This window comes from Nomascus leucogenys, chromosome 2 (genome assembly GCF_006542625.1).
Source record: "Nomascus leucogenys isolate Asia chromosome 2, Asia_NLE_v1, whole genome shotgun sequence".
Lineage (NCBI taxonomy): Eukaryota > Metazoa > Chordata > Mammalia > Primates > Hylobatidae > Nomascus > Nomascus leucogenys.
Window position 1 is genome coordinate 52,851,326 of NC_044382.1, and position 24,550 is coordinate 52,875,875.

Below are 24,550 nucleotides of genomic sequence, written 5' to 3' on the forward strand. Positions count from 1 at the left end.
AAGTTTCTAGAACTGAACTTGGTGTCTGAAAATCCTCTAATGTTAAGGCGGCTAAGGCCGGGTGCAGTGGCTCAGGCCTGTAATCTCAGTACTTTGGGAGGCTGAGGCAGGCGGATCACGAAGTCAAGAGATTGAGACCATCTTGGCCAATATGGTGAAACCCTGTCTCTACTAAAAATACAAAAATTAGCTGGGCATGGTGGCATGTGCCTGTAGTCCTAGCAACTTGGGAAGCTGAGGCAGGAGAATCGCTTGAACCTGGGAAGCGGCGGAGCTTGCAGTGAGCCGAGATCGCACCATTGCACTTCAGCCTGGGCGACAGAACAAGACTCCATCTCAAAAAAAAAAAAAAAAAAAAAAGAAGAAAAAAGGCGGCCAGGCGCAGTGGCTCATGCCTGTAATCCCAGCACTTTGGGAGGCTAAGGTGGGTGGATCACCTAAGGTCAGGAGTTTGAGACCACCTCGGCCAACATGGCGAAACCCTGTCTCTACTACAAATACAAAAATTAGCTGGGCATGTTGCTGGGCACCTGTAATCCCAGCTACTTGGGAGGCTGAGGCAGGGAGAATTGCTTGAACCCGGGAGGCAGAGGTTGCAGTGAGCTGAGATCGTGCCACTGCACTTGAGGCTGGGTAGCAGAGCAAGACTCTGCCTCACGAAAAGAAAATAAAAGAAAAGAAAAGAAAAGAAAAGAGAAAAGGGAACAAAGCATGGGGATATGAGTTGCTTCTTCCTTTCCTAGAGCCAGCAGGCTGATGCTCTAGAATGGCCCCTAGCCCCTGGTTCAGGGCTCTCAGCTCCCTTAGAAGGGAGGAAAGACAATCCCAGATACATTTGCTGGGATCAAACCATAACCTTCAAGAACATTATCCTAAACATTTCCACTCTAGAGTTTTTAGGAATTTTTGTTTGTTTCTTCTCATTTCAAGGCTTCAGAATTTTTGGATTAGGGTTAGGATGAGGGAGTCATCCTTGCAGAACTTCCAAGTTGTCCCTGTCCTAGCAAGTTTTGTATTCCTGCTGTGCCCAGACTTTTGCCATATTTTGGTTAGGTGTTCATGGTGATGCTGATCATTAAGGCACAGAGATGTTGTAGTCCTGCTGCTCTGTCCTTTTCTAAAGGGAGATGAGAGGGGCATACCATGTCATTAGGGACCAGCTGCGCAGCCTCCTTCAGTTCAAGCTCCCTCCTGCAGAAGGCTTTCGTCGTGTCTTCAGGATGTGAGCAACACCTCGCCTGAGAAGGCACTGGGACTACCAAAGACGGAAGCAAATCTCGGGCAGGACCTGCCAAAAATTCAGGATGGGCACACCGGCCAATCTTAAAAGCTAAAGCACAGCATTCCTAGTCAGTAACTACCAGCTCTCTGGATCAAATAGGCTAATCTATTATCTCCTTTTTACCAGAATTTAGTAAGTGGCAGAAAGAGGTGTTTTTAAGAGGACAAGAAAGTATATCCTACATACTCTATGGAGAAACAACAGCAGCCCCTTGTGAGTGCATAATTCCTTAGTCATTGATTAGTGGCCCTGGGGATAATTTCCTACAAAATGGGAGCAATAGGTCAACATAAGAAGGAAAATAACTGTTAGGATTTCTTCTTCTCTATGTCCCTTTAGACATTTTTTTAAAAGTTTTTTTAACCCCAAACAACTTTTAAGTTTCTAGTTTTTTTTTTTCGTTTGCTTGTTTGTTTTCCGAGACGGAGTCTTGCTCTATTGCCCAGGCTGGAGTGCCGTGGTGTGATCTCGACTCACTGCAAACTCCACCTCCCAGGTTCAAGCAGCTCTCCTGCCTCAGCCTCTCCAGTAGCTGGGATTACAGGTGCATACCACCACGCCTGGCTAATTTTTGTATTTTTAGTTGAGATGGGCTTTCACCATGTTGGCCAGGCTGGTCTCAAACTCCTGACCTTGTGATCGCCCGCCTCGGCCTCCCAAAGTGCTGGGATTACAGGCGTGAGCCACCGAGCCTGGCCTGCCTCATGTCTCACTTCTATCCATACCTGGCCTGTAGTCCAAGGGTCATAATAACCACTCCCTAGCATACACCCTCAACTCTCTGACACAACCCCAATTCTGGTTAAATCCAACCGTCCACGTGTTCCAAGCCTACATCAGAGCAGGGGAACATAACTGGAGAAAAAACGCATCTGTTCTGACCTTTCTCACTTTAAACTCATGATCACTATTGTAACTGCGCCCTTAGTGGTGCCCAGTTCTTCTGATTTTTTTTTTTTTTTACAGAGTCTCGCTCGGTTGCCCAGGGTGGAGTGCAGTGGCACAATCTCGGCTCCCTGAAACCTCCGCCTCCTGAATTCAAGATATTCTCCTGCCCCAGCCTCCCAAGTAGCTGGGTCTACCCACCATGCCCAGCTAATTTTTGTATTTTTAGTAGAGATGGGGTTTCACCATCTTGGCCATGCTGGTCTTGAACTTCTGGCCTCAAGTGATCCACTGGCCTTGGCCTCCCAAAGTGCTGGGATTACAGGTGTGAGCCACTGTGCCCGGCCTCTCCTAATATAATACTCTGGCCAATTTACTCTTCTATTCTCTGAGACAAATATTTCACATCTCTCTTCAAACTTCCAACACCTTCTCTTCCTTCCTTACTGCCAGGTGCCAACCTCCTTTATTTCCCTGAGAGGCAATCAAAGAAAACATCTACATGATCACACCATCAAATCTACCAACTCTCCTGTATCTGTATTAATAAATTCTCTGCCTTCCTTCTTATTACAATAGATGAACTATCTGTGCTTTTTTTTTTTTTTTTTTTGAGACGGAGTCTCGCTCTGTCACCCAGGCTGGAGTGCAGTGGCGCAATCTTGGCTCACTGCAAGCTCCGCCTCCCGGGTTCATGCCATTCTCCTGCCTCAGCCTCCCAAGTAGCTGGGACTACAGGGGCCCGCTACCACGCCCGGCTAATTTTTTGCATTTTTAGTAGAGACAGGGTTTCACCGTGTTAGCCAGGATGGTCTCAATCTCCTGACCTTGTGATCCACCCGCCTTGGCCTCCCAAAGTGCTGGGATTACAGGCGTGAGCCACTGCGCCCGGCCACTATCTGTGCTTTTATTTAAAACCAGCCTCTCCACTGGTGGACTGGATTCCATTTTCTTGTAACGGTCCCTTTTCTCCCTGGCATCATCAGTTTTCCGTCTACTAGATCACTTCTACCAGGATCTCCTTGACCCCATCCCCTCTCCAGCTAGTTCCATTTCTCTGTTTCCCTTTACTGCAAAACTCCTTGAAGGGGCTGATATGGGTTGGCTGTGTCCCCACCCAAATCTCATCTTGAATTGTAGCTCCCATAATTGCCACATGACATGGGAGGGACCTGGTGGGAAGTAACTGAATCATGGGGGCGGGTCTTTCCCATGCTGTTGTCAGTGATAGTAAGTCTCACGAGATCTGATGGTTTTATAAAGGGGAGTTCCCCTACACAAGCTCTCTTGCCTGCCACCATTTAAGACGTGACTTTGCTCCTCATTCACCTTCCGCCATGATTGTGAGGCTTCCCCAGCCATGTGGAACTGTGAGTCAATTAAACCTCTTTCCTTTATAAATTACCCTGTCTTGGGTATGTCTTTATTAGCAGTGTGAGAACAGACTAATACAAGGGTTGTCTATATTCAGTAACTTTACCGCCTTGCTTCCAACTTTTTTCTTGAATTCACCTCAGTGAGGCTTTCATTCTCATGCATCCCCTGAAGCTGTTCACTAATGTCTTCTTCATTGCCAAATACCATAATCGCTTTTCAGTCCCAGGCTCCCTCCCTCCCTATCAGAAGAAGCATTTGACCTAGCATTGATCACTCCCTCCTTCTTGAAACACATTCTTCACTTGGCTTCCAGGATATCACTTCCTCTTGGCTTTTTCCCCTCTATCTTACTGGCTGCTGCTTTCTCACTCTCCATGATGGTTTCTCTTTATCACTTCTAATTGTTGGAGGGCTCAGGACCGGTCCTCAGATCTCTTTTCTATCTATATTCACTCTTTCTGTGAGATTTCATCCAGTCTCAGAGTTTTACTGTCACCCGTACACTTATAATCTCCAAATTTATATTTCCAGCCATACCTTCTTCCCTAAACTCTGGACTAGTATGTCCAATTACCAAATTGGCATCTCTGGAAAGTTTTAATAAGGCATCTGAAACTTAAGATGTCCAAAACCCAACTCTTGATATTTATCTTAAAATCTGTATCTCCCATTCTTTTCCATGTTAGTAAATGAAAGCTCTGTTCTTCTAGTTATTCAGACTCAAAACCACAGAATCACCGTTGACCCTCTTTCTCCCACACTTCATCCTGGATCCATCAGCAAACCATGGAGTGTCATCTTCAGAACATATTCAGAATCTGACTACTTCTCACCACCTCCACCGCTATCTGTCTAGCCCAAGCCATCATCATCTGTTACGCTGATTCCAATCTCTCCAAAGCATTTTAAAAAAATTTCTACCCTGCTCCCCATAGTCTATTCTCAACCCAACATCCACAGTAATTCTTAAGTGAGATCACATCACTCCCTTGCTACAAACTCTCCAACTCCTTCTGATCTCACCCAGAAAAAAGTCTGGCATCTTTCTTACTTCATCTATACACTCTACTTTCTCTGCTGAGGCCGCACTGGCCTCCCTGAGGTTCCTTGTACATGAAAAGTATGTTCTAGCCTCAGGACTTTTGTATTCATTTCCACTGTCTAGAAAGTTCTCCTCACAGACCCACATGGCTTACAATCCCACTTCATTCAAGTCTCTACTTTTATGATGCCTCATCAGAGAAGCTTTCTGGACCATTCTATCTAAAGCATCGCCTCCTCCTTATCACACTCTATGCCCTTATATAATTTTTTCACAGCATTTACCATAACCTGACATATATTTACATGCTAAAATGTTTATCATGTGTCTTACCCCATGAGAATGTAAGCTCTATGAAAGTAGGAACTGTCTTATTATGGTAAAATATACATGGAACTTTATTTTGTTTGCTACTTTATCTCCAGAGGTAGGACAGTGTCTGGGACACTGTGTGTTCAATGAGTTTGGTTGAATAAATAAATAACAGAAGAGTGATCTCTGTCACTAACTCTGAAACTAACTTCTGTTTTTGTTTTCAAGACGGAGTCTTGCTCTGTTGCCCATGGAGTGCAGTGGCCCGATCTTGGCTTACTGCAACCTCTGTCTCCCAGGTTCAAGCAATTCTCCTGCCTCTCAGCCTCCTGAGTGGCTGGGATTACAGGCGCATGCCACCATGCTCAGCTATTTTGTGTGTGTGTGTGTGTGTGTGTGTGTGTGTGTGTGTGTATTTTTGGTAGAGACGGGGTTTCACCATGTTGGCCAGGCTGGTGTCGAACTCCTGACCTCGTGATCCGCCCGGCTCAGCCTCCCAAAGTGCTGGGATTACAGGCATGAGCCACCATGCCTAGCCTGAAACTAACTTCTTCTGAAAGTAACTCAGAACAGAAGTGACTGTGAGTAAAGACTAGATGTCCTGGGATGCTGCTTAACTAAAATAGCAAGTAGCTGCGATGCTCACTTTCCTACAAATTTTCCCTAATATATATATATCATGTTAAACTCATACCCTACAGATTTCTGGAGGTTCCAAGGACCACTGGTGACCCTAAAATACAACTTAAGAAATGCTAATACAATTTCAGAAGGGTTAATTCCAAAATTTTCAGCTATATCTTCTATCTTCATGCCTATGAAGAAGACCTGTAAACTGACAGGAAGCTGTTACCTGAACTAAGCTTCAAAAGCCTTCCAGTGCTGGAGTCAGGGTTTGACAGAGAAGTTAGTAAGTCTCCACAGGAATGTGAAGCGGTGGCCTTTATGTCATTTGAAGGCTTTATGCTATACTCTTGATAGTTCTTGCTTCTCTGAGGCCTTTTACCAAGACTTCCATGCAGGGATAGAGTTTGAGAATAACAACTGTCATAATTTTCCAGACCAACATCTGAAGGTAACTGATAGGGATGGATCTGGCTAGAATCACCCACATCCAGGCATTTACTCAATGAGGCATCATGGGTAAGATGAAAAGTATCAGGTTTTGGTATCAATTCCTTTTCTGGAGAAGAACCTGAAGACTTATTGTCCAAAAAAGATACTTGGTACTCTTCTCTAGTCATCTTCTCTGGGGATCAGACTGTGGACTGACGAGGCGAGTAGTGTCTGAACTCTGAACACCACCAAGGTAAAAAAACTAAACATGATAAGAATTCTTTGTGGCCTAGCTGGGAGTACCTCTGTTCACTGAACATACTCTCTGTCTGCCAGAAACACCTCTCAGGAAGAGGTGGTTTATAATTCTGATCAATGGTAGCATAAAGTGATGAAAGGACGGAACACCACCACCACCACCAATAAAATGTGGGACTTTTGTGTAAACAGTAAAGAATCTATAACATTCTGGAGACAAATTCTGTTTCTTTCTTTCTTTTTCTTTTTTTTTTTTTTTTTTTTTTTGAGACAGGGTCTCACTCTGTCGCCCAGGCTGGAGTGCAGTGGCGCAATCTCAGCTCACTGCAACCTCCGCTTCCCAGGGGGAAGCGATTCTCGTGCCTCAGCCTCCCGAGTAACTGGGATTACAGGCACATGCCACCATGCCCAGCTAGCTTTTGTAGTTTTAGTAGAGATGGGGTTTCACCATGTTGGCCAGGCTGATCTCCAACTCCTGACCTCAAGTGATCCACCCACCTCGGCCTCCCAAAGTGCTGAGATTATAGGCATGTACCACCATGCCCTGCTAATTTTTGTATTTTTTGTAGAGATGGAGTTTCACCATGTAGGCCACGCTGGTCTCAAACTCCTGACCTCAGGTGATCCACCTGCCTCGGCCTCCCAAAATGCTGGGATTACAGGCATGAGCCACTGCGCCTGGTCCGAAAAAAAATTTTTTTAATTAGCCAGGTGTGGTGGTAGTCCTAACTACTTGGGAGGCTGAGGTGGGAGGATTGCTTGAGCCCAGAAGTTTGAGGTTATTATGAGCTCTGATTGTGCCACTGTACTCTACTCCAGCCTGGGCAACAGATTGAGACCCTGTCTCAAAAATAAAAAAAATAAAAAAGGAAGTGGGAAGAGAGAGAGAGAACGAACTGCCTAGAAATCTATACCCATCTAAAATACCCTTCAAGAGTGATAGTGAAATAGAGGCATTATCACACAAAGAAAAGCTGAAAGAGCTAATCAGTAATAGACCTACATTAAAGTATGTATCACTGTAAGGCAAAGGAAAATGATATCAGAAGGGAAGCCTGGGAAGAAAAAGGAAGTGAGCAAACAGTAGTAAATAAATGGATAGACTTAAATCTACACTGACTATATAAAAAATAATATCTTGTGAAGTCTTTAAAAATATAGAGAATTAAAATTCATAATAACAACATATAAGTCAGGAAAGATAAATGAAATAAAGTACTGTAAGGTTTTTGAATTATCCAAAAGAAGACTTAAGGTATTAACAATTTAAAAATTATGGGCCGGGCGTGGTGGCTCACGCCTGTAATCCCAGCACTTTGGGAGGCCGAGGCAGGAGGATCACGAGGTCAGGAGATCAAGACCATCCTGGCTAACATGGTGAAACTCCATCTCTACTAAAAATACAAAAAAAAAAATTAGCCAGGCGTGGTGGGGGGCACCTGTAGTCCCAGCTACTCGGAGAGGCTGAGGCAGGAGAATGGCGTGAACCTGGGAGGCGGAGCTTGCAGTGAGCCGAGACTGCGCCACTGCACTCCAGCCTGGGCAACAGAGCAAGACTCCGTCTCAAAAAAAAAAAAAAATTATGTAAGTTAGGGATACATATTATCATTTGGGGAATAATACTAAAAGTATAGAAAATGTATATAACTTATAAACTAGTAGAGAGAAACAAATGGATGAATAAAAAAATAATAAATACAAAAGAAGGCAAGAAAGGTAAGAAAAAGAATAGTCAGTCAATGCAAAAAAAAACAAGAACAAAGGAGGTCAGAATATGCACTCTTTAAGCAGAAAAGTCTCACAGGTTACTAATCATCCAGGACAGTCCCTCACAAAAGCAGAAATTAGTTGACTAAATAGGGCCCCCATATTGAGACATCTTAATCTCCCAAATCCCATCACATCCAGACTTCTCTGATTAGTGTGGGGGAAAAATACTCAGTGAGCAAAATATTTACCATCTTCCTGGTGATTGTCACTTGGCATCTCCCTTCTTGCTACTTCCTGTGTCTAAAAAAAGTTCGAAAGTTTAGGTAGAAGGAAGTCCATGTGCATTCAGATGTAAGCTTATTAGACCAGGGGTTCAGAATACCTTGCTATTAATGGGAAAGACTATACTTTAAGGGAAACAGACCTTTAAGCAAAGGTCCAGTTTAAGTCTATTTTAAAACAGTCACAATACAAGGAGATTCCAGAGTTGCTTGAATATCCTTAGCAGGTAAAGGACATAGCAAACAATGACTGTACTTTCTCTGCCTTAGATAGCTCATAGAAGGTAGATGAGGGCCACTTTCCAACTTTGCTTTTTCGTTTAAAGGACTCTCATGCTTATTTTACCAGCTGGTAAAGCTACCAACCACCATAGCTAAGGGGGTTTTAATAGGATGAAAATTAATCTGAGGCATAACTAGGCAAGGACTGAAGCAAAACAGAAAGCCATCTAGGGTTTCCTTTTTAAAAAATTATCTTAAAGTATTCAGTGTCTTTTTGGTAGTCATGGAGAGAAAGAAATCCCACTTCCTTATTTCTTAAACTAAAAAGATACAGCAAACTATTCCATTTCCTTTTTTTTCACTTCAAGAAGTAATTTCAGACAAGTGTTTTTGTTTGCTTTTTTATCTAAGAAGTGCTATTTAACTGGAGATTGCAATACTCTTTGTCTCCATTTCCTTAAGTCAATATGGTTTTAAAAAATGGTAACTGAGATCATTTCTAAGTCATCCAAGTAGAATCTCCAAAAACAAAGAAACTGATTAAATGCTTATCTTTTTAAAAGATGAAGGTAGTCTCTACCCAAACTGAAAAGAATAGTACTAACTTTTTACTAATTCAGTCTTGATTATCCAAATTATGGATTAATCAGAGCCTTTGCTGCTTTTCTTTCTCCTCCTGGCTATTTTCTACAATTTTATTGCTCATAAATGTATCAAAGAAAGGGAGAAGGTGAATATAAAGTAGTCAGTTCTGCTCCTTGTATCATATTCACTCACACAAACAAGTCTTACATAATGGTTGCATCCCTTCTGTCACCAATTTTTTCACTAAAACCCTATTTTTCACTCCTCCACTATCTTGCATGATCTCTATCTTCCCATTGCCCACAACTTCCACGCCATCTTTACCCCTTAAACTTTACTTTTTCTGTTATACTGCAGAGGCAGCTTTGGGAAAGTCATACCTAAAATGTAAGACTCAGTATTAAAGGGTGTAGGTAGAAAATGTAAGAAGCAAGGCAATAGGAGATGGAGATATTGGATAGAGGGGAGAAAATTTAAAACCAGCCAAAAACTGTAACAGTTGCATTCTTGTTTGAGGACCAAAATGCCTGTCATAGATATGCTAAAGTTATATGTATAAATATATGACATTAGATAACAGGTTAGTGTGAGAGAGAGGGAAATGGGAGATTGAAATTAATGGAGAAGGTACTCTGCATTCTGTCCTGCCCTTTCCTTTAAAAGGGTCTAAAATGCCTTCATCAAACAAGTCCTCTGAGACCTTCATAAATAATTGAGGGCCCACTGAATTATCAATATTAATCATTGACTAGTCAACAGATCAGCAGGAGAGTGAATACATTACCTATGTCCCCAGTGGGAAGGTGTCTAATTTCTGATCAGGTGTATCATTGCCCTGAGTTGCAGAAGTACTTAGGGAATCCTTTATTTCCCAGTTGGGGAAGGGAATAAAAAGTCCTTTGAGTCTGTGTTAAAAGAAAAAGCAAACAATGAAGCACTCAACGACCAGACTTCAAAGGCTGGAAGTCTAATGGAAAGATACTAAAAGGAAAGTCACAAGACTGAGTGCTAGTTCTGGTGCCACCACTTGGAGACCACATGAATTTGGGCAAATCACTTAACCTCTCTACATCTCTCACTTCATTTGGAAAACAGAGATGATAAAATCTAAACTGCCTATCTCTTAGGGTTGAGCCAGGTTAAAACAGGATAATGGATATGAAATAGCTTCAGAATTTATGAAGTGCTCAACAGAAACTGAGTGGAAGGCAAATATTTTGCACATTTCCTAAGCGAATAAATAATTAACTTTGATACCAATTCAATAATCTCCAACTACAGGGGGTGATGCTGGGAATAGACTCCTGGCATTACACATCTCCAGGGTACTAATCAGCAGTCAGCACTGATTGACCATTTCAAACCAGCCTTTTTCTGCCTTGCTTTCTCTCTTTTGTAAAAAGAGAAAACTAAGCTGGGCATGGTGGCTCACGCCTGTAATCCCAGCACTTTGGGAGGCTGAGGCGGGCAGATCACTTGAGGTTAGGAGTTCAAGACCAGCCTGACCAACATGGTGAAACCCCGTCTCTACTAAAAATACAAAAATTAGCCAGGCCGGGCGTGGTGGCGCACGCCTATAATCCCAGCTACTCAGGAGACTAAGGCAGGAGAATCGCTTGAACCAGGGAGGTGGAGGTTGCAGTGAGCTGCGATTGTGCCACTGCACTCCAGCCTGGGTGACACAGTGAGACTCTATCTCAATAAAACAAAAAACAAAAAAAAAACAAAAAAAAAAAAAAAGAGAGAGAAACCAGTCAGGACCTATTTCATGGAGAAGAATGCTAAATCCTTAGGTCTCCCAACGTATTTTTTACAGTTTATTTTGTTTTATTCAATTGTAACTAATGCTATTAGAGAGATTCTTGTTTTATCTTGTTTTTTGGTTACCACACAGAGAATGTGGAAGTATCATCCCCTACTATTTATAAAATCCTTGTAAAATTATTGATTAAATTAGTGATAGGGCTGGAAATATTCACCATGAGCTTAAATATATTTATTAGTAGTACTTTAGGCTCTGTATATATATTCAAACTTCTGGCCAGGTGCGGTGACTCACATTTGTAGTCCCAGCACTTTGGGAGGCTGAGGTGGGTGGATCATGAGGTCAGGAGTTTGAGACCAGCCTGGCCAACCTGGTGAAATCCCGTCTCTACTAAAAATACAAAAATTAGCTGGGCATGATGGTGCACACCTGTAATCCCAGCTGCTTGGTAGGCTGAGGCAGGAGAGCTGCTTGAACCCAGGAGGTAGAGGTTGCAGTGAGCTGAGATTGCGCCACAGCACTCCAGTCTGGGCGACAGAGCAAGACTCTTTCTTGGGAAGAAAAAAAAAAAAAAAAACCAAACGTATTAGAACACTCTGTATGTTATTTTGGGTGAGATTTTTTTTTTAATTTTTACATTAAAAAGTTTTAATAGAAACAGGGTATCCGTATGTTGCCCAGGCTGGTTTAGAACTCCTGGGCTCAAGCAATCTACCAGCCTTGGCTTCCTAAAGTGTTGGGATTACATGCGTGAGCCACCAGGCCTGGTAAGATTTGTTTTATAGTGAAAGAAAAATAATTTTTAGAAAGTAAAGGAAATAGTGTTCCATTTTCATTAAAAAATACTGTTAGGGACAGGCATGGTGGCTCATACCTATAATTTCAGCACTTTGGGAGGCCGAGGTGGGAGGATCACCTGAGGTCAGGAGTTCGAGACCAGCATGGCCAACATGGTGAAACCCCGTCTCTACTAAAAATACAAAAATTAGCCAGGCGTGGGCGCCTGTAATCCCAGCTACTCAAGAGGCAGGAGAATCGCTTGAACCCAGGAGGCAGAGGTTGCTGTGAGCTGAGATTATGCCATTGCACTCCAGCCTGGGTGACAGAGCGAGACTCCATTTCCAAAAGAAAAGAGAAACAAAATCTCATTAGTATTTTGCAGTTCACCTTTCAAATTTTGATGTTAGTTTAATACATATATTCACAAAAAAGTGACAAATTTTAACTTTTTTTCCTGTTTTATAATTTTATTTTTTACCAATATTTTTACTGTGATTAGAAAAATTATTTTAAAAATAAAAAGTAAAAATAACAAAAACTGTAGCCTAGTTCTGGCCACTTTGGAAACTGTTATCAAGAAGAGCCTGTCAGCAATTCTATCACAGGCGAGGCACAGTGGCTCGTGCCTGTAATCCCAACACTTTGGGAGGCCCAGGCGGGTGGATCACATGAGCCCAGGAGTTCAACATCAGCCTGGGCAACATAGCGAGACCCCTATCTCTATTGAAAATACAAAAATAAGCCAGGAGTAGTGGCATGAGTCCCAGCTATTTGGGAGGCTGAGGTGGGAGGAACCCTGAACTTGGGAAGTCGAGACTGCAATGAACCAAGATTGTGCCACTGCACTCCAGCCTGAGTGACAGGAGTGAGACAAGAATGACAAGAAAGAAAGAATAATTCTATTAGGTTGTCATATTTGTACAAACGTTTTTCCACTCTTGATCAATACATTTATTAATGTATAATTCTGGGATTTGGAGTCTTCTGGGGGGACTTGAATGAAAATAAGAGTTTTGCTTTTGTTTAAGGAACTTTTTTCCAGCAGGATTATGTAAGAAGATAGTATCAAGAACTTGGGCCTTTGTCAAACAATGTGCTCTTATGCTCACTTTCATCTACTGGTTCTGGCAACAGGAAGCCACTACAAGCCAGTGCAACTGAGAGTAGACAGTGAATAAAGCCAGCCTCTTAAGAACCAGCCCCTCCATCCATTTGGGGCTCTAAGATGCTTTCTATTTCTGAATTGCCTTCTGGGACTGAAATGTCCTACTTAAACACAAGATGCTCTTCCAACCACTGGACTCGACAGAACTACTTTTCTGCAAGTGACATGAGCTATCAACCTTTTTGTCCTCTGTTCCCACTGCAGTAGCACTACAGAAGAAATAAAGTGAAGCAGAAACTGCTAGTTGTAACACAGCTTTTGTGTGAATGAGAATGGTTAATAGGCTGTGACTTTGGGTTCTGGCCTCCTCTTACTCTTATCCTGTGGAACAAGACTTCGCAGGTGTTCAAGACCCTGCTCCATCCTGCTTTTCCTCCCACAGCACATATGCTCTTTTCCAGATTCACAGGTTCCTTTTCTTTCAACCTATGTCCTGGTTCAAATCCCCTACTGCCTGAACTTCTTGCTGAGCGCTCTCATAGTTCTCCTGGGTTTTAGCTATCACTTACATCTGAGTGACTCTAAATCTAAATCTCTTAACTCTGGTCTCTCTTCTGATGTCCAGACCTAAATTTCCTGAACAGCCCCCCCAATGAGTACCCGCACACAACTAAAAAGTCAATATTTTCTTTTTTTTTTTTTTTTTGAGACAGAGTCTTGCTCTGTTGCCCAGGCTCTGGAGTGCAATGGCGCAATCTCGGCTCACTGCAACCTCCGCCTCCCGGGTTCAAGCAATTCTTCCGCCTCAGCCTCCTGAGTAGCTGGGACTACAGGCATGCACCACCACGCCCAGCTAATTTTTTTGTATTTTTAGTAAAGACGGGGTTTCACCATGTTGGTCAGGCTGGTCTCGAACTCCTGAGCTCAAATGATCCACCCACCTTGGCCTCCCAAATTGTTGGGATTACAGGAGTGAGCCACCACGCCCAGCCAAAAATCAGTATTTTCTAATCAAACTCATTATCTTCACTTCCAGGCCTACTTCTGCTGCTGGTGCCTCCCCCAATCTTGTTATTGGCATTAATATCACCCAATCACTTAAGATACAAACTTGTTATTTGACTCTTACTCATCTGAAATCTAAATTACCAAGTTCTACAGAATCACTCTATGACTGTGGGAGAAGCTTTATTTTAATTGAGATATAATTCATATATCATACAATTCATCCTTTTATGGTGTACAATTCAGTGTTTTTTAGTATATTCACAAAGTTGTACAACTATCACCACTATCTAATTCTAGAATATTTCATCACCCCCAAAATAAACCCCATAGCTGTCAATCCTAATTTTTCCCTCCCTTCCATCCTCTGGCAGCCAACAATATACTTTCTGTCTCTATGCAGTGGCCTATTCTGCAAATTTTATGTAAATGGAATCATACAATATATGACCTTTTTGTCTGGCTTCTTTCACTTAGCCTGATGTTTTCAAAATACATGTTATAGCATGTGTTAGTACTTCATTCCTTTTTAATGCCTGAATATGGATACATCATATTTTGTTTATTCATTCTTCAGTCAATGGCTATTATGAATAATGCTGCTTTCATTCCTGGACAAGTTTTTGTATGAACATAGGTTTCCATTTCTCTTAGGTATATATATCTAGGAGTGGAATTGCTGGATCAAATTTAACTCTATGTTTAACTTTTTGAGGAACTGCCAGACTGTTTTCCAAAACAGTTGCACAATTTTACTTTCCTACCAGCGATGCATGAGGGCTCCAATTTCTGCACATCCTTGACGTTGCTTTTTTTTATAGCAATTTTTTTCATTGTAAAAACTATTTTATTTTTTATACATGTTACTTCATCACTGGATATTAAGCCCAGTATTCAGTAGTTATCTTTTCTGCTCCTCCCCTTCCTCCCACCCTCCCAGCCATTGCTTATTATCTGTCCTTTTGATTCTAGTCAGCCTAGTGGATGTGAAGTGGTATCTCCTTGTAGTTTTGCTTTGCATTTCCCAGATGAATAGTGATGTTGAGCATCTTTCATGTGCTTTTGGCCAGCTGCATATCTTCTTTGGAGAAATGTCTATTCAAATTCTCTGCCCACATTTTTTTTATGGGTTGTTTTTGTCTTTTTGTTATTAAGTTGTTAAGAGTTCTTTACGTAGAATGGGTTGAGTACGTTAGCTCATGCCTGTAATCCCAGCACTTTAAGAGGCCGAGGTGGGAGTGTCACTTCAGGCCAAGAGTTCAAGACCAGCCTGGGCAACATAGCAAGACCTTATCTCCACAAAAAATAAAATAGCTGGGTGCAAAAAAAAAATTAGTGGTGACATACCTGTAGTCCCTGCTACTCAGGAGGCAGGAATATCACTTAAGCCCAGGAGTTTGAGGTTTCAGTGAGCTGTGACTGTGCCACTGTACTGCAGCCTGGGCATGCCACTACATTCCGGTTTTTAAAAATACAGAATGAACGTTAATTAGATCCTTGTCAGATATGCAGTCTGCAAACATTTTCTCCTATTTTGTGGTTTGTCTTTCCACTTTGATAGTGTTCTTTAAAACACAAAAGATTTTAATTTTTATGAAGTCCTTTGGTTGTTTTTTGTGTCATATCCAAGATACAGGATCACTCTTGAAAAAAAAAAACCTGATGCCTTGCTCTGCCACTATTATGACTAAGTATGTCATATACAACAATCAAGAAAATGAAGCAATTTGTATTCTGAGATTATTTTTTTCTTGTCTTATACTTCAGTTTATTTTATTCTTTTTCTTCAGATACAAAATATATCCAGCCCTTAATTCCAAAAGCAAATGTAATTATAACCTGTTGTCCAGCCCAGGTTTGAACATCCATATAATCAATGCGACACGACAATTTGTTTGAAAATTGTTTTCTATTTGTAATAACACAGAAATGGCTTCATCATACAGATACAGGGGCAAGTAACTAATAGCTACTTCTACTACCAGTAATCCCAGCTGGATGAGGCTCCACTTCACATGTTTGTACAAACACCCTGCAATCAATGGGAGGCTGAGATCTGGCCAGATCCCCTTCAAGGAAGGACTTGCTGCCTAGCTGCTGGAGGGCACTTCAGCCGTTTGCTCTTCATTCGGAGTCTGTCTTAGCTATCAAGAACCATCTCCTGATGCCATTCTTTTCCAAGGACAGTTTACTCCCCATGACAGAGCTAGGCAGGGGTACAAAGGCCCAGGCATTTCAGCCTAGTAAGGGACATTCTGAAGGAAAGTTCTTACTCTAGAGCTCTTTCTCTCTGCTTAACCCTCTTTCCTCCCCTTCCTCTCAGTGTTAATCTCAAATAAACATATTGTACCCCAGATTCCACTGAGATAAAAATATAAGAGCAGAAATAACTTGTCTTTCACTACTCTCCAAAACCATTTCTTTTCCATTGCTAATTACCAATAAAAACAACACAATCCCTGACATTTAAAGTATTAATATGTAACAACTATTGCAGATATGATAATTATTAAAGGAAATTGGTGAGGTGTTTTCCCATCATGAACAGACTCCGTGTAATCTTAGTAACCTTGTATTTTTCACCCTTTAAATAATAGTTGTGTCTTTTATTCAGAAATTCCATGCTTCTGAAGTTTGAACTATATAGCAAAACACTGCAGGTAAAAATACTTCATGTTTTGTATCCAGGCTTTATTTTCATATCCTCCAGGACTTAATCAATCTGTGTTTCCTCATCTGCATTTATTTTACCATTGGCCTCCGACGACAGGTCCTCATTACCTCCCACTAACTAAATCTAGCTTGAGTTATCTCTCAAAATCACACATTTAAGCATGCCTCACTTCTAAGAGATCCTTATTATTACCTATTTTCAAGAGAAGAAAATGAACATAATTAGTAAAGAGGGCCTTTGCAACTTGGCCGCATCTCCAGCCACAAGATGAGTCAATTTCCTCATCACCTGTCTTTGCTGCTGCTTTTCCCTCTACATTGAATACCTTTTCCCCTCAACTATGCCCACTGAACTCTATTTTAATGCCCAACTAAAGTGTTGTTTTGTGCAGCCTTTTCCCAGGCCTGCAATGAGTACTAACTGTAACCGCCTCTCCTCCATCCCTCTATATCTCTGCCACAGTGGAGCTCTTGTCTCACAGTGAAGCCTGACTTGTGACCTAATTAGCTGTAATAAATCTCTCCAAAATGGGAGTATGTGAAGATGTGACACTATTTTAATCATGTCCTTGTCTACCTACCCCCAACACAGGATTTGCCCAGTAGATATGCACTTCTTTGCTGAATTGCTGTCATTTCCACTGACTGAGATTGCTAACTGCCTCTCCCCCATATTCATTATTCCTCCCTTAGAACTCTCCCCATGACAGCCGTAGATTGTCAACATCTGGATTTCTATAAGAGAGATAAATGAACTTCTATCTTGTTTAAGTGACTATTTTGAGAAGTCTCTGCTATTCCAAGCTGATTTTTATTCAGCCAAAACTCCATCATGGCTAAACCAAGAGATGAAATGGATCAACATGTTGAAGTGGGATAGATTTCAATGAGTTATAAAGAAGACCCTGACACATCTGCTAGACACAGGAATGAGCCACTGAGGGTGGCTGTGGTGGATTTTTCCTTGTTATTTTAGAATAAGATATTAGATCAGTATATTTTTGGCAAGACTCTATTTAAGGGCAAATAGAACTGGCAAAAAGAGTGAGTTAGGTCGTTTCAACTAGTACCTATAGGATAAATGTAAATTGTTCTTAGTAAGGCATTCACTGTTTTCCAGGACCTGACCTTCTACCCAACATAAACCTTCCACCCAAACCACACCGACACATGGCTTTCTTCATGACCTACCATCCTCCTTATCACTTCCAGACAGTAATTCACACCAACCCCACCAATCAAAATGTGCTGCTCCTCTTTTCAGGCCATCCCATTGCTCTCCAGCCTGTAAGGTCTGATGGCTTTGTTTCCATATCTGCCATAAAACCTTTCTCCACTGCCCCCAGCACACACTGGGCTTCTGTAGCATGTCACCAGCCACATCAGTGTTTCTCAAACTCAAGGTTGTAATAAACTCTGAGAACAGGAGTCCAGTTTGAGAAACTATAAGAAACTAAACTCAGTATATAAAAAAAATCTTAAAAAGATTATATTGGAACAATTTGGCAGTTTCTTACAAAGCTCAACATACTGTTATATGATCCAGCAATCATGTTCTTTGGTAATTACTCAAATGAGTTGAAAACTTATGCCCACACAAAAACCTGCACAAGGTTGTTTATAACAGTTCTAGTCATAATTGCCAGAACTTGGAAGCAACCAAGATGTCTTTCAGTGGGTGAGTGGATAAATAAACTGTGGTACATCCAGACAATAAAATATTATTCAGCACTAAGAAGAAATGAGCTGTCAAGCCATGAAAAGGCATGGAGGAAATTTAAGTGTATATTGCTAAGTGAAAGAAGCCAATCTGAAAGGCTACATACTGAATGATTCCAACTATATGACACTCTGGAAAAGGCAATACTATGGAGACAGTATAAAGATCAGTGGTTGACAGGGATTAGAGAGGATGAAGGAATAAATAGGTAAGCACAGAGAATTCGTGGGGCAGTGAGGCTATTTTTGTATGATACTACAATGGTAGATACATGTCGTTATACATTCATCAAGCCCATAGAATGTACAACACCAAGAACCAAACCTAATGTAAACTATGAACTTTGGGTTATAATGATGTGTCAGTGCAGGTTTATCCGATTGTAACAAATGTACCACTCTGGGGCAGGATGTCCATAGTTGGGGAGGCTGTGCATGTGTGCAGGTAGGATATATGGGAACTCTACTGCCTGATAAATTTTGCTGTGAATCTAAAACTGTTCTAAAAAATAAAATATGTTTTAAAAATCAGATTATTGGCCAGGTATAGTGTTTCACATCTGTAATCTCAGCACTTTGGGAGGCCCAGGTGGGTGGATCACTTGAGGTTAGGGGTTCCAGACCAGCCTGGCCAACATGGTAAAACCCTATCTCTACTAAAAACACAAAAATTAACCAGGCGTGGTGGTGCACGGGTACTCGGGCAGGTGAGTACCCGGGAGGTGGAAGTTGCAATAAGCTGAGATGGCGCCACTGCACTCCAGCCTGAGCAACTGAGTGAGACTCTGTCTCAAAAACAAACAAACAAAAAAAGTTTCACTAAAATGGATGGGCTTTGGTCTGGGTCATAAAGAAGGGTAAGATTTGAGTAAAGCATTACAAGCAGGGGGACAGCATTAGTTTAGGGACAGAGGAGGGAGAAAGGAAGGACTATTTGGGGAGGAAGGAGTGGTTTGATTGAGTATTGGACATTGTAGTTGACAAACAGGAGATAAGATTTCAGCTTAGGCTGAAGAGACAAATCACAGATAGAGCTTAGGGGAGTCTTATATGCCAAGTAAAGGAGTTTAGACTTAATTTAGTAGGGGAGTGGGAGCCAGAGAAGTTTTTGAGCAGGCAAGCATAATAAATTATTACAGCTGTGTTTTAAGAGAATTAATCTGGCAGCAAAGTACAAAATGAATTGAAGGAGTAAGAGACTGTGAAGCAGTATCATGTAATGGTTAAGAGGACTTTGATGACAGATGGACCAGAGTTTGCCTCCTAGCTCTGCCACTTACTGTATAACTAGGGCAAGTTATTTCCCCTCTTTGGGTCTCAGTTTCCTCACCTGTAGAACCACCTTCAAGGTTGTTGTGAGGATTAACTGAGATAATTAACCATGCCTGGTAAGAGACTATCAAGAAATGGAAAGGGGCTGGATGTGCTATAATCCCAGCACTTTCGGAGGCTGAGGAACGCGGGTCACTTGAGGCCAGGAGTTCAAGACCAGCCTGATCAACATGGTGAAACCCCGTCTCCACTAAAAATACAAAAATTAGCTGGGCATGGTGGTGCGCGCCTGTAATCCCAGCTATTCCAAAGGCTGAGGCATGAGAATTGCTTGGACTTGGGAGGCGAAGGTTGCAGTGAGCCGAGATCCGGCCACTGTACTCCAGCCTGGGTAACACAGTGAGACTATGTCTCAAAAAAACAAAACAAAACAAAACAGAACAGAACACAAAAAAAAAACAAAAAAAAGAAATGGAAAGGAAGGCTCGTCAATTGTGGATCATACTACAGGGCATGAACATTCAGCTCAGAGTAGCAGCAGCATCAAACCCCAACATGATTCTGGGCCAGGGTAATGGGAAAGCTGTGGTAATACTGATGAAACCCTAGGAGCTGTTTAGGGTTGGGGGAGAGGGGCTCATTTGTTTGTTTTGGGGGTTATTTTGGACATGTATAGCTTGAGAGGCTGTTAAACAGTGGTGATTCCAAGTGTATACTACAAGTTGGTCAACAGAAATACGGGCCTGGTGCAGAGAGAGACCAGTGCAGGTTGTCAAAGCTAGACCAATATATTTAGGATATGAGGAAAGAATATAAAATAAATATAAATAAATAAAACAGGCTGGGCACAGTGGCTCACGCCTGTAATCCTAGCACTTTGGGAGGCTGAGAGGGGCAAATTGCTTGAGCTCAGGAGTTCAAGACCAGCCTGGGCAACATGGCAAAATGGCAAAACCCCCTCTCTACAAAAAAATACAAAACTTAGCTGTGCATGGTAGCACACACCTGTAGTCCCAGCTACTCAGGAGGCTGAAGTGGGAGGATGGCTTGAGCCCAGGAAGTAGAGGTTGCAGTGAGCACTCTGCAGTGGTTGCACCACTGCACTCCAGCCTGGGCAACAGAATGAGACCCTGCCTCAAAAAATAAATAAATAAATAAGACATTTATTTATTCACAAATAAGGCTGTAAAATAGATGAGATCAATAGGGGCAAAGAGAAAAAAACAGGAGAGCCCAAAGATACAGCCTAGGTACGCCTATTTCGGGGATATGGGAAGAGAGAGGGAGGAACCTTTCAAAGAGTCAATAATTATGTGGTTAGGAGAATAAGAGGAGGATCCAAGACAGTGGAGGTTCACTGCCCATTCGCAATGATTGGTGGGAAAACACCATTGTGAACAACTGAGCTAGTGAGAGATGTTCTCCAGAAAGTTTTCTCCTAGCCCGTGGCATGGCCATTAACGCGGCATAACCACTTTGATCATATTGGATTACCAACAGTGCTTACTGGCAACACTCCCCAGGGAATCCAGCACAAACACAATTTTCGGTGGAAAACAAAGCTCCTTAACGTTTCAAAGTAGCAAAATAAATTTTATATTAAAAAAAAATCCAGGAAACAGCTGGAGCTTCTAAGAACCTTTAGAAATGGGCCCTCTAGCAAAGCAGTTTGTTCTTAGAAGAGAAAGTGCACTTTCAGACTTTTTAATTGTGTTAATGAAGTAATGTGGCATAAATGAAGTCTAATTCAGCTTATACAAAAAGAAGTTGTCAAATTATGCTTCAATGTATTTTTCTCCGTCTGGAAATGGATACTTAAATGCCGGTACCTAGAAAAAAGACTAGGCTGTATACCAAAGGTGGTATACCAAGGAAGGCTGTATACCAAAGCATTAACTAGGACCAAACTGTTGTTTTTCATGCTTTTCAGTCTTTTCCAAAATTATTACAATAAAATTGTATCAATTTAAAAATATTAAAAATGCTACTTAAAATGAAATAAAGTAATCCATACTCCCAATATTTATATGTACTGGGACATCCAAGAAATGAACATTAAAGTCACACCTCATTATGTCTTTTTGTTCGTTTGTTTTTTGAGACAGAGTCTCACTCTGTCGCCCAGGCTAGAGTGCAGTGGCACGATCTGGGCTCACTGCAACCTCCGCTTCCCGGGTTCAAGCAATTCTCATGCCTCAGCCACTCAAGTAGCTGGGATTGCAAGCATGCGCCACCACGTGTGGCTAATTTTTGTATTTTTAGTAGCGATGGGGTTTTGCCATGTTGGCCAGGCAGGTGTTGAATTCCTGGCCTCAGGTGATCTGCCCATCTCAGCCTCCCAAAGTGCTGGGATTACAGGTGTGAGCCACCGTGCCTGGCCCGTGTCTTATTTTACCACAAACTACTCTAAAAATGATTTGTCAATAAATGATAAGAAATCAAGAAAATAAAATACATGTTATAAACTGAAAACCCTTAATGTCTGAACTACAGTGTAGAGTCAGTCTACTAAAGTTATTGCTTGGCTTTTAGGAATTGATGTTTAGAATTTGTGTATAATTCACTAGATTCTTCCAAGGGAAGAGGCACTGACACCGAAGAACATTTTCTCAAGTAAAAGGTCACTTGATTTATCTGACAGTGCCAAGCTAATCCACAAGGATTCACTGGATGTAACTTCTCTGGTGGAAAGCTTTCTCCGGGCCTGTGACATGACCATTAACGTGGCATAATCACCTTATTAATTTTTTATTTATTTATTTTTTTAAGATGGAGTTTCACTTTTGTTGCCCAGGCTGGAGTGCAATGGCACGATCTCGGCTCTCCACAACCTCCACCTCCCAGGTTCAAGTGATTCTCCTGCCTCAGCCTCCCGAGTAGATGGGATTACAGGCATGCGCCACCACGCCCGGCTAATTTTGTATTTTTAGTAGAGACAGGGTTTCTCCATGTCGGTCAGGCTGGTCTTAAACTCGCGACCTCAGGTGATGTGTCTGCCTCGGCCTCCCAAAGTGCTGGGATTACAGGTGTGAGCCACCGTGCCCAGCCTGGCATAACCACTTTAACCATATTGGCTTATGAACTGTATTTACAGGAATATAGTAAACATTCCCCAGTAATATATCCCAAACACAAGAGATTCTGCAGCTGCAAAGGTTCTTGGTTGGGCAGCCCAGGAAGCCCAGGGTGTGAGCTGGATGTATGCAGATGAGTCGCCAGTTTCTAATGAAATCAATCACTGATGTAATTTTCTGGGTATACTAATGATGTAAACTGATGTAAATGAAATTGAACTCTCCAAGTACAGCTTGTGCTTTCATGGGCTCTGGGTTAGGCCTGCTCTGTAAGGTCCTTCTAGCAGTGAGAGGATGGAAGAAAAACACAGCCAGTAAACCTGTGCTTGCTTCAAATCGGTTCTTTCTCAACTATGTGTCTTCATCTTACCTAATATTGGCTATGGCAGCTGACATGTCAACTGATGTTTTAATCATTTTATAATCACAGGGAGAAAACTTACCCATTTCAATCCTGCTGTCAACATTAGCACTGACTTTTGATGCAGAGCTCTCACCTGTTACACAGTTTTTCATTGTCTTCTCCCTAGAGCTGTCACATAGAATAATTTATTTACAACTCAAAAAAAAAAAAAAAAGGCTTCTGAGATCACCAGTAAATGCTATTTAGAAAACAGTTTATGGTGATCAGATTTTTCTCAAATGCTCTAGAACATATTAATTTAATTACGTTTCAGCCGGGCTCACCCCTGTAATCCAAGCACTTTGGGAGCCCGAGGTGGCCAGATCACCTGAGGTCAGGAGTTCAAGACCAGCCTGGCCAACATGGCGAAACCCTGTCTCTACTAAAAATACAAAAATTAGCCAGATGTGGTGGTGGGTGCCTGTAGTCCTAGCTACTCAGAAGGCTGAGGCAGGAGAATCGCTTGAACCCAGGAGGCAGAGGTTGCAGTGAGCTGAGATCATGCCACTGTACTCCAGTTTGGGTGACAGAGCAAGACTCTGTCTCTAAAAAAAAAAAAAGTTGCACAAATATTTCAGTTAAAGCCATACTTTATAAGAAAAAGTAATATTTATACTTGGAAATGTGAGAGAAGGGCACTATAGTTCAGCCTGTAAAGTGTGAAAGCCAGAAGATTTAGAACTTAGATACTCTGTTTTCTTGACACATACTTAGATCTGAATGATTGAGGGGGTAGGATAGTTTCTTTTGAATTAAAACACTCATAGTTAAGACACAGAAAGGAAGGTTCTGCTGCCAAGAATTATAGAGGAGACAACTATAGCCATTAGTTAGAAAAGCAGACAAGAAAGGCAGGTAGGTACCTTGGGTAGTACAGTAAGTACACGAAGCCTAGGCTGTATATATCAGATGCTTTATAATCACCATTTCATGTAATCATAAAAGGCCCCCTACTGGTCATCATCTCCATTTTATAGGTGGGGGAACTGGGACTCAGACAGACTTAAAAAAAAAAACTTCACCCAAGGTTAGAGAACTTATAAGATATTAATGTTAATACAGGGTACTTGAGTAACATTTTGCCTCCAGTTTTGCAATCATTATATGGTAAATAAACAGGTAAATGATGGAATTAATTTATCTGTTTATTAGAAAGTTTATTCAGTTACACATTAATTAATCTCTGTATTTTGTAGTGAATGGTATCCATTGCATTTAAAATAGAAATTAATCCATAAAACATATAAACAATGTTTTAAAAGCATTCAATTTCTGTCTAAAGAAGAGTGAATGTTCTATGCAAAGTAATCTCAATAAATCTGATTTTAAAAAATAAGAAACTAAGAAAAAATAGGAAACTAAGAATGTTCACTGAAGGCTGCACTAAAAAACATATAATGGATCAGAGCAGAGACAGGCAAAGTCACTGGGAAAGGGAAGGATCTCAGGCCAATAGGCACTGACTTCATTCATTCATCATTCAGTACATTATTTCTTAGCATCGTCTCTATTCCAGACACGGTTCTAGCAACTAGGGATACTGTAATAAGCAAGACCAACAAGATCCTTGTTCTCATGGAGTTTATGTTCTAGTAGTAAAGGTAAAAACAATAAACAAACAAAAGACTTATTCTGGAGAATAATGTAAGAATAATGTTGTGGGGATATGTTCATGATATCTTGTTAAATTAAAAATGGTGAGCTAGGCAGTGGTGTGCACCTGTAATCCCAGCTACACAGGAGG

At 41.5% G+C, this 24,550-nt stretch overlaps 1 protein-coding gene across 1 annotated transcript in view; it reads right to left on the minus strand.

Annotated features, from left to right (window-relative positions):
- Window positions 1-24,550, minus strand: part of LRRC36 (leucine rich repeat containing 36) — a 31,659-nt gene extending 7,109 nt beyond the window's left edge. The window contains 3 exon segments of the mRNA XM_012504688.2: window positions 1,143-1,288; window positions 22,847-22,935; window positions 24,527-24,550. Of these exon segments, the coding sequence (XP_012360142.2) occupies window positions 1,143-1,288; window positions 22,847-22,919 (219 nt within the window). The 5' untranslated portion in view covers window positions 22,920-22,935; window positions 24,527-24,550.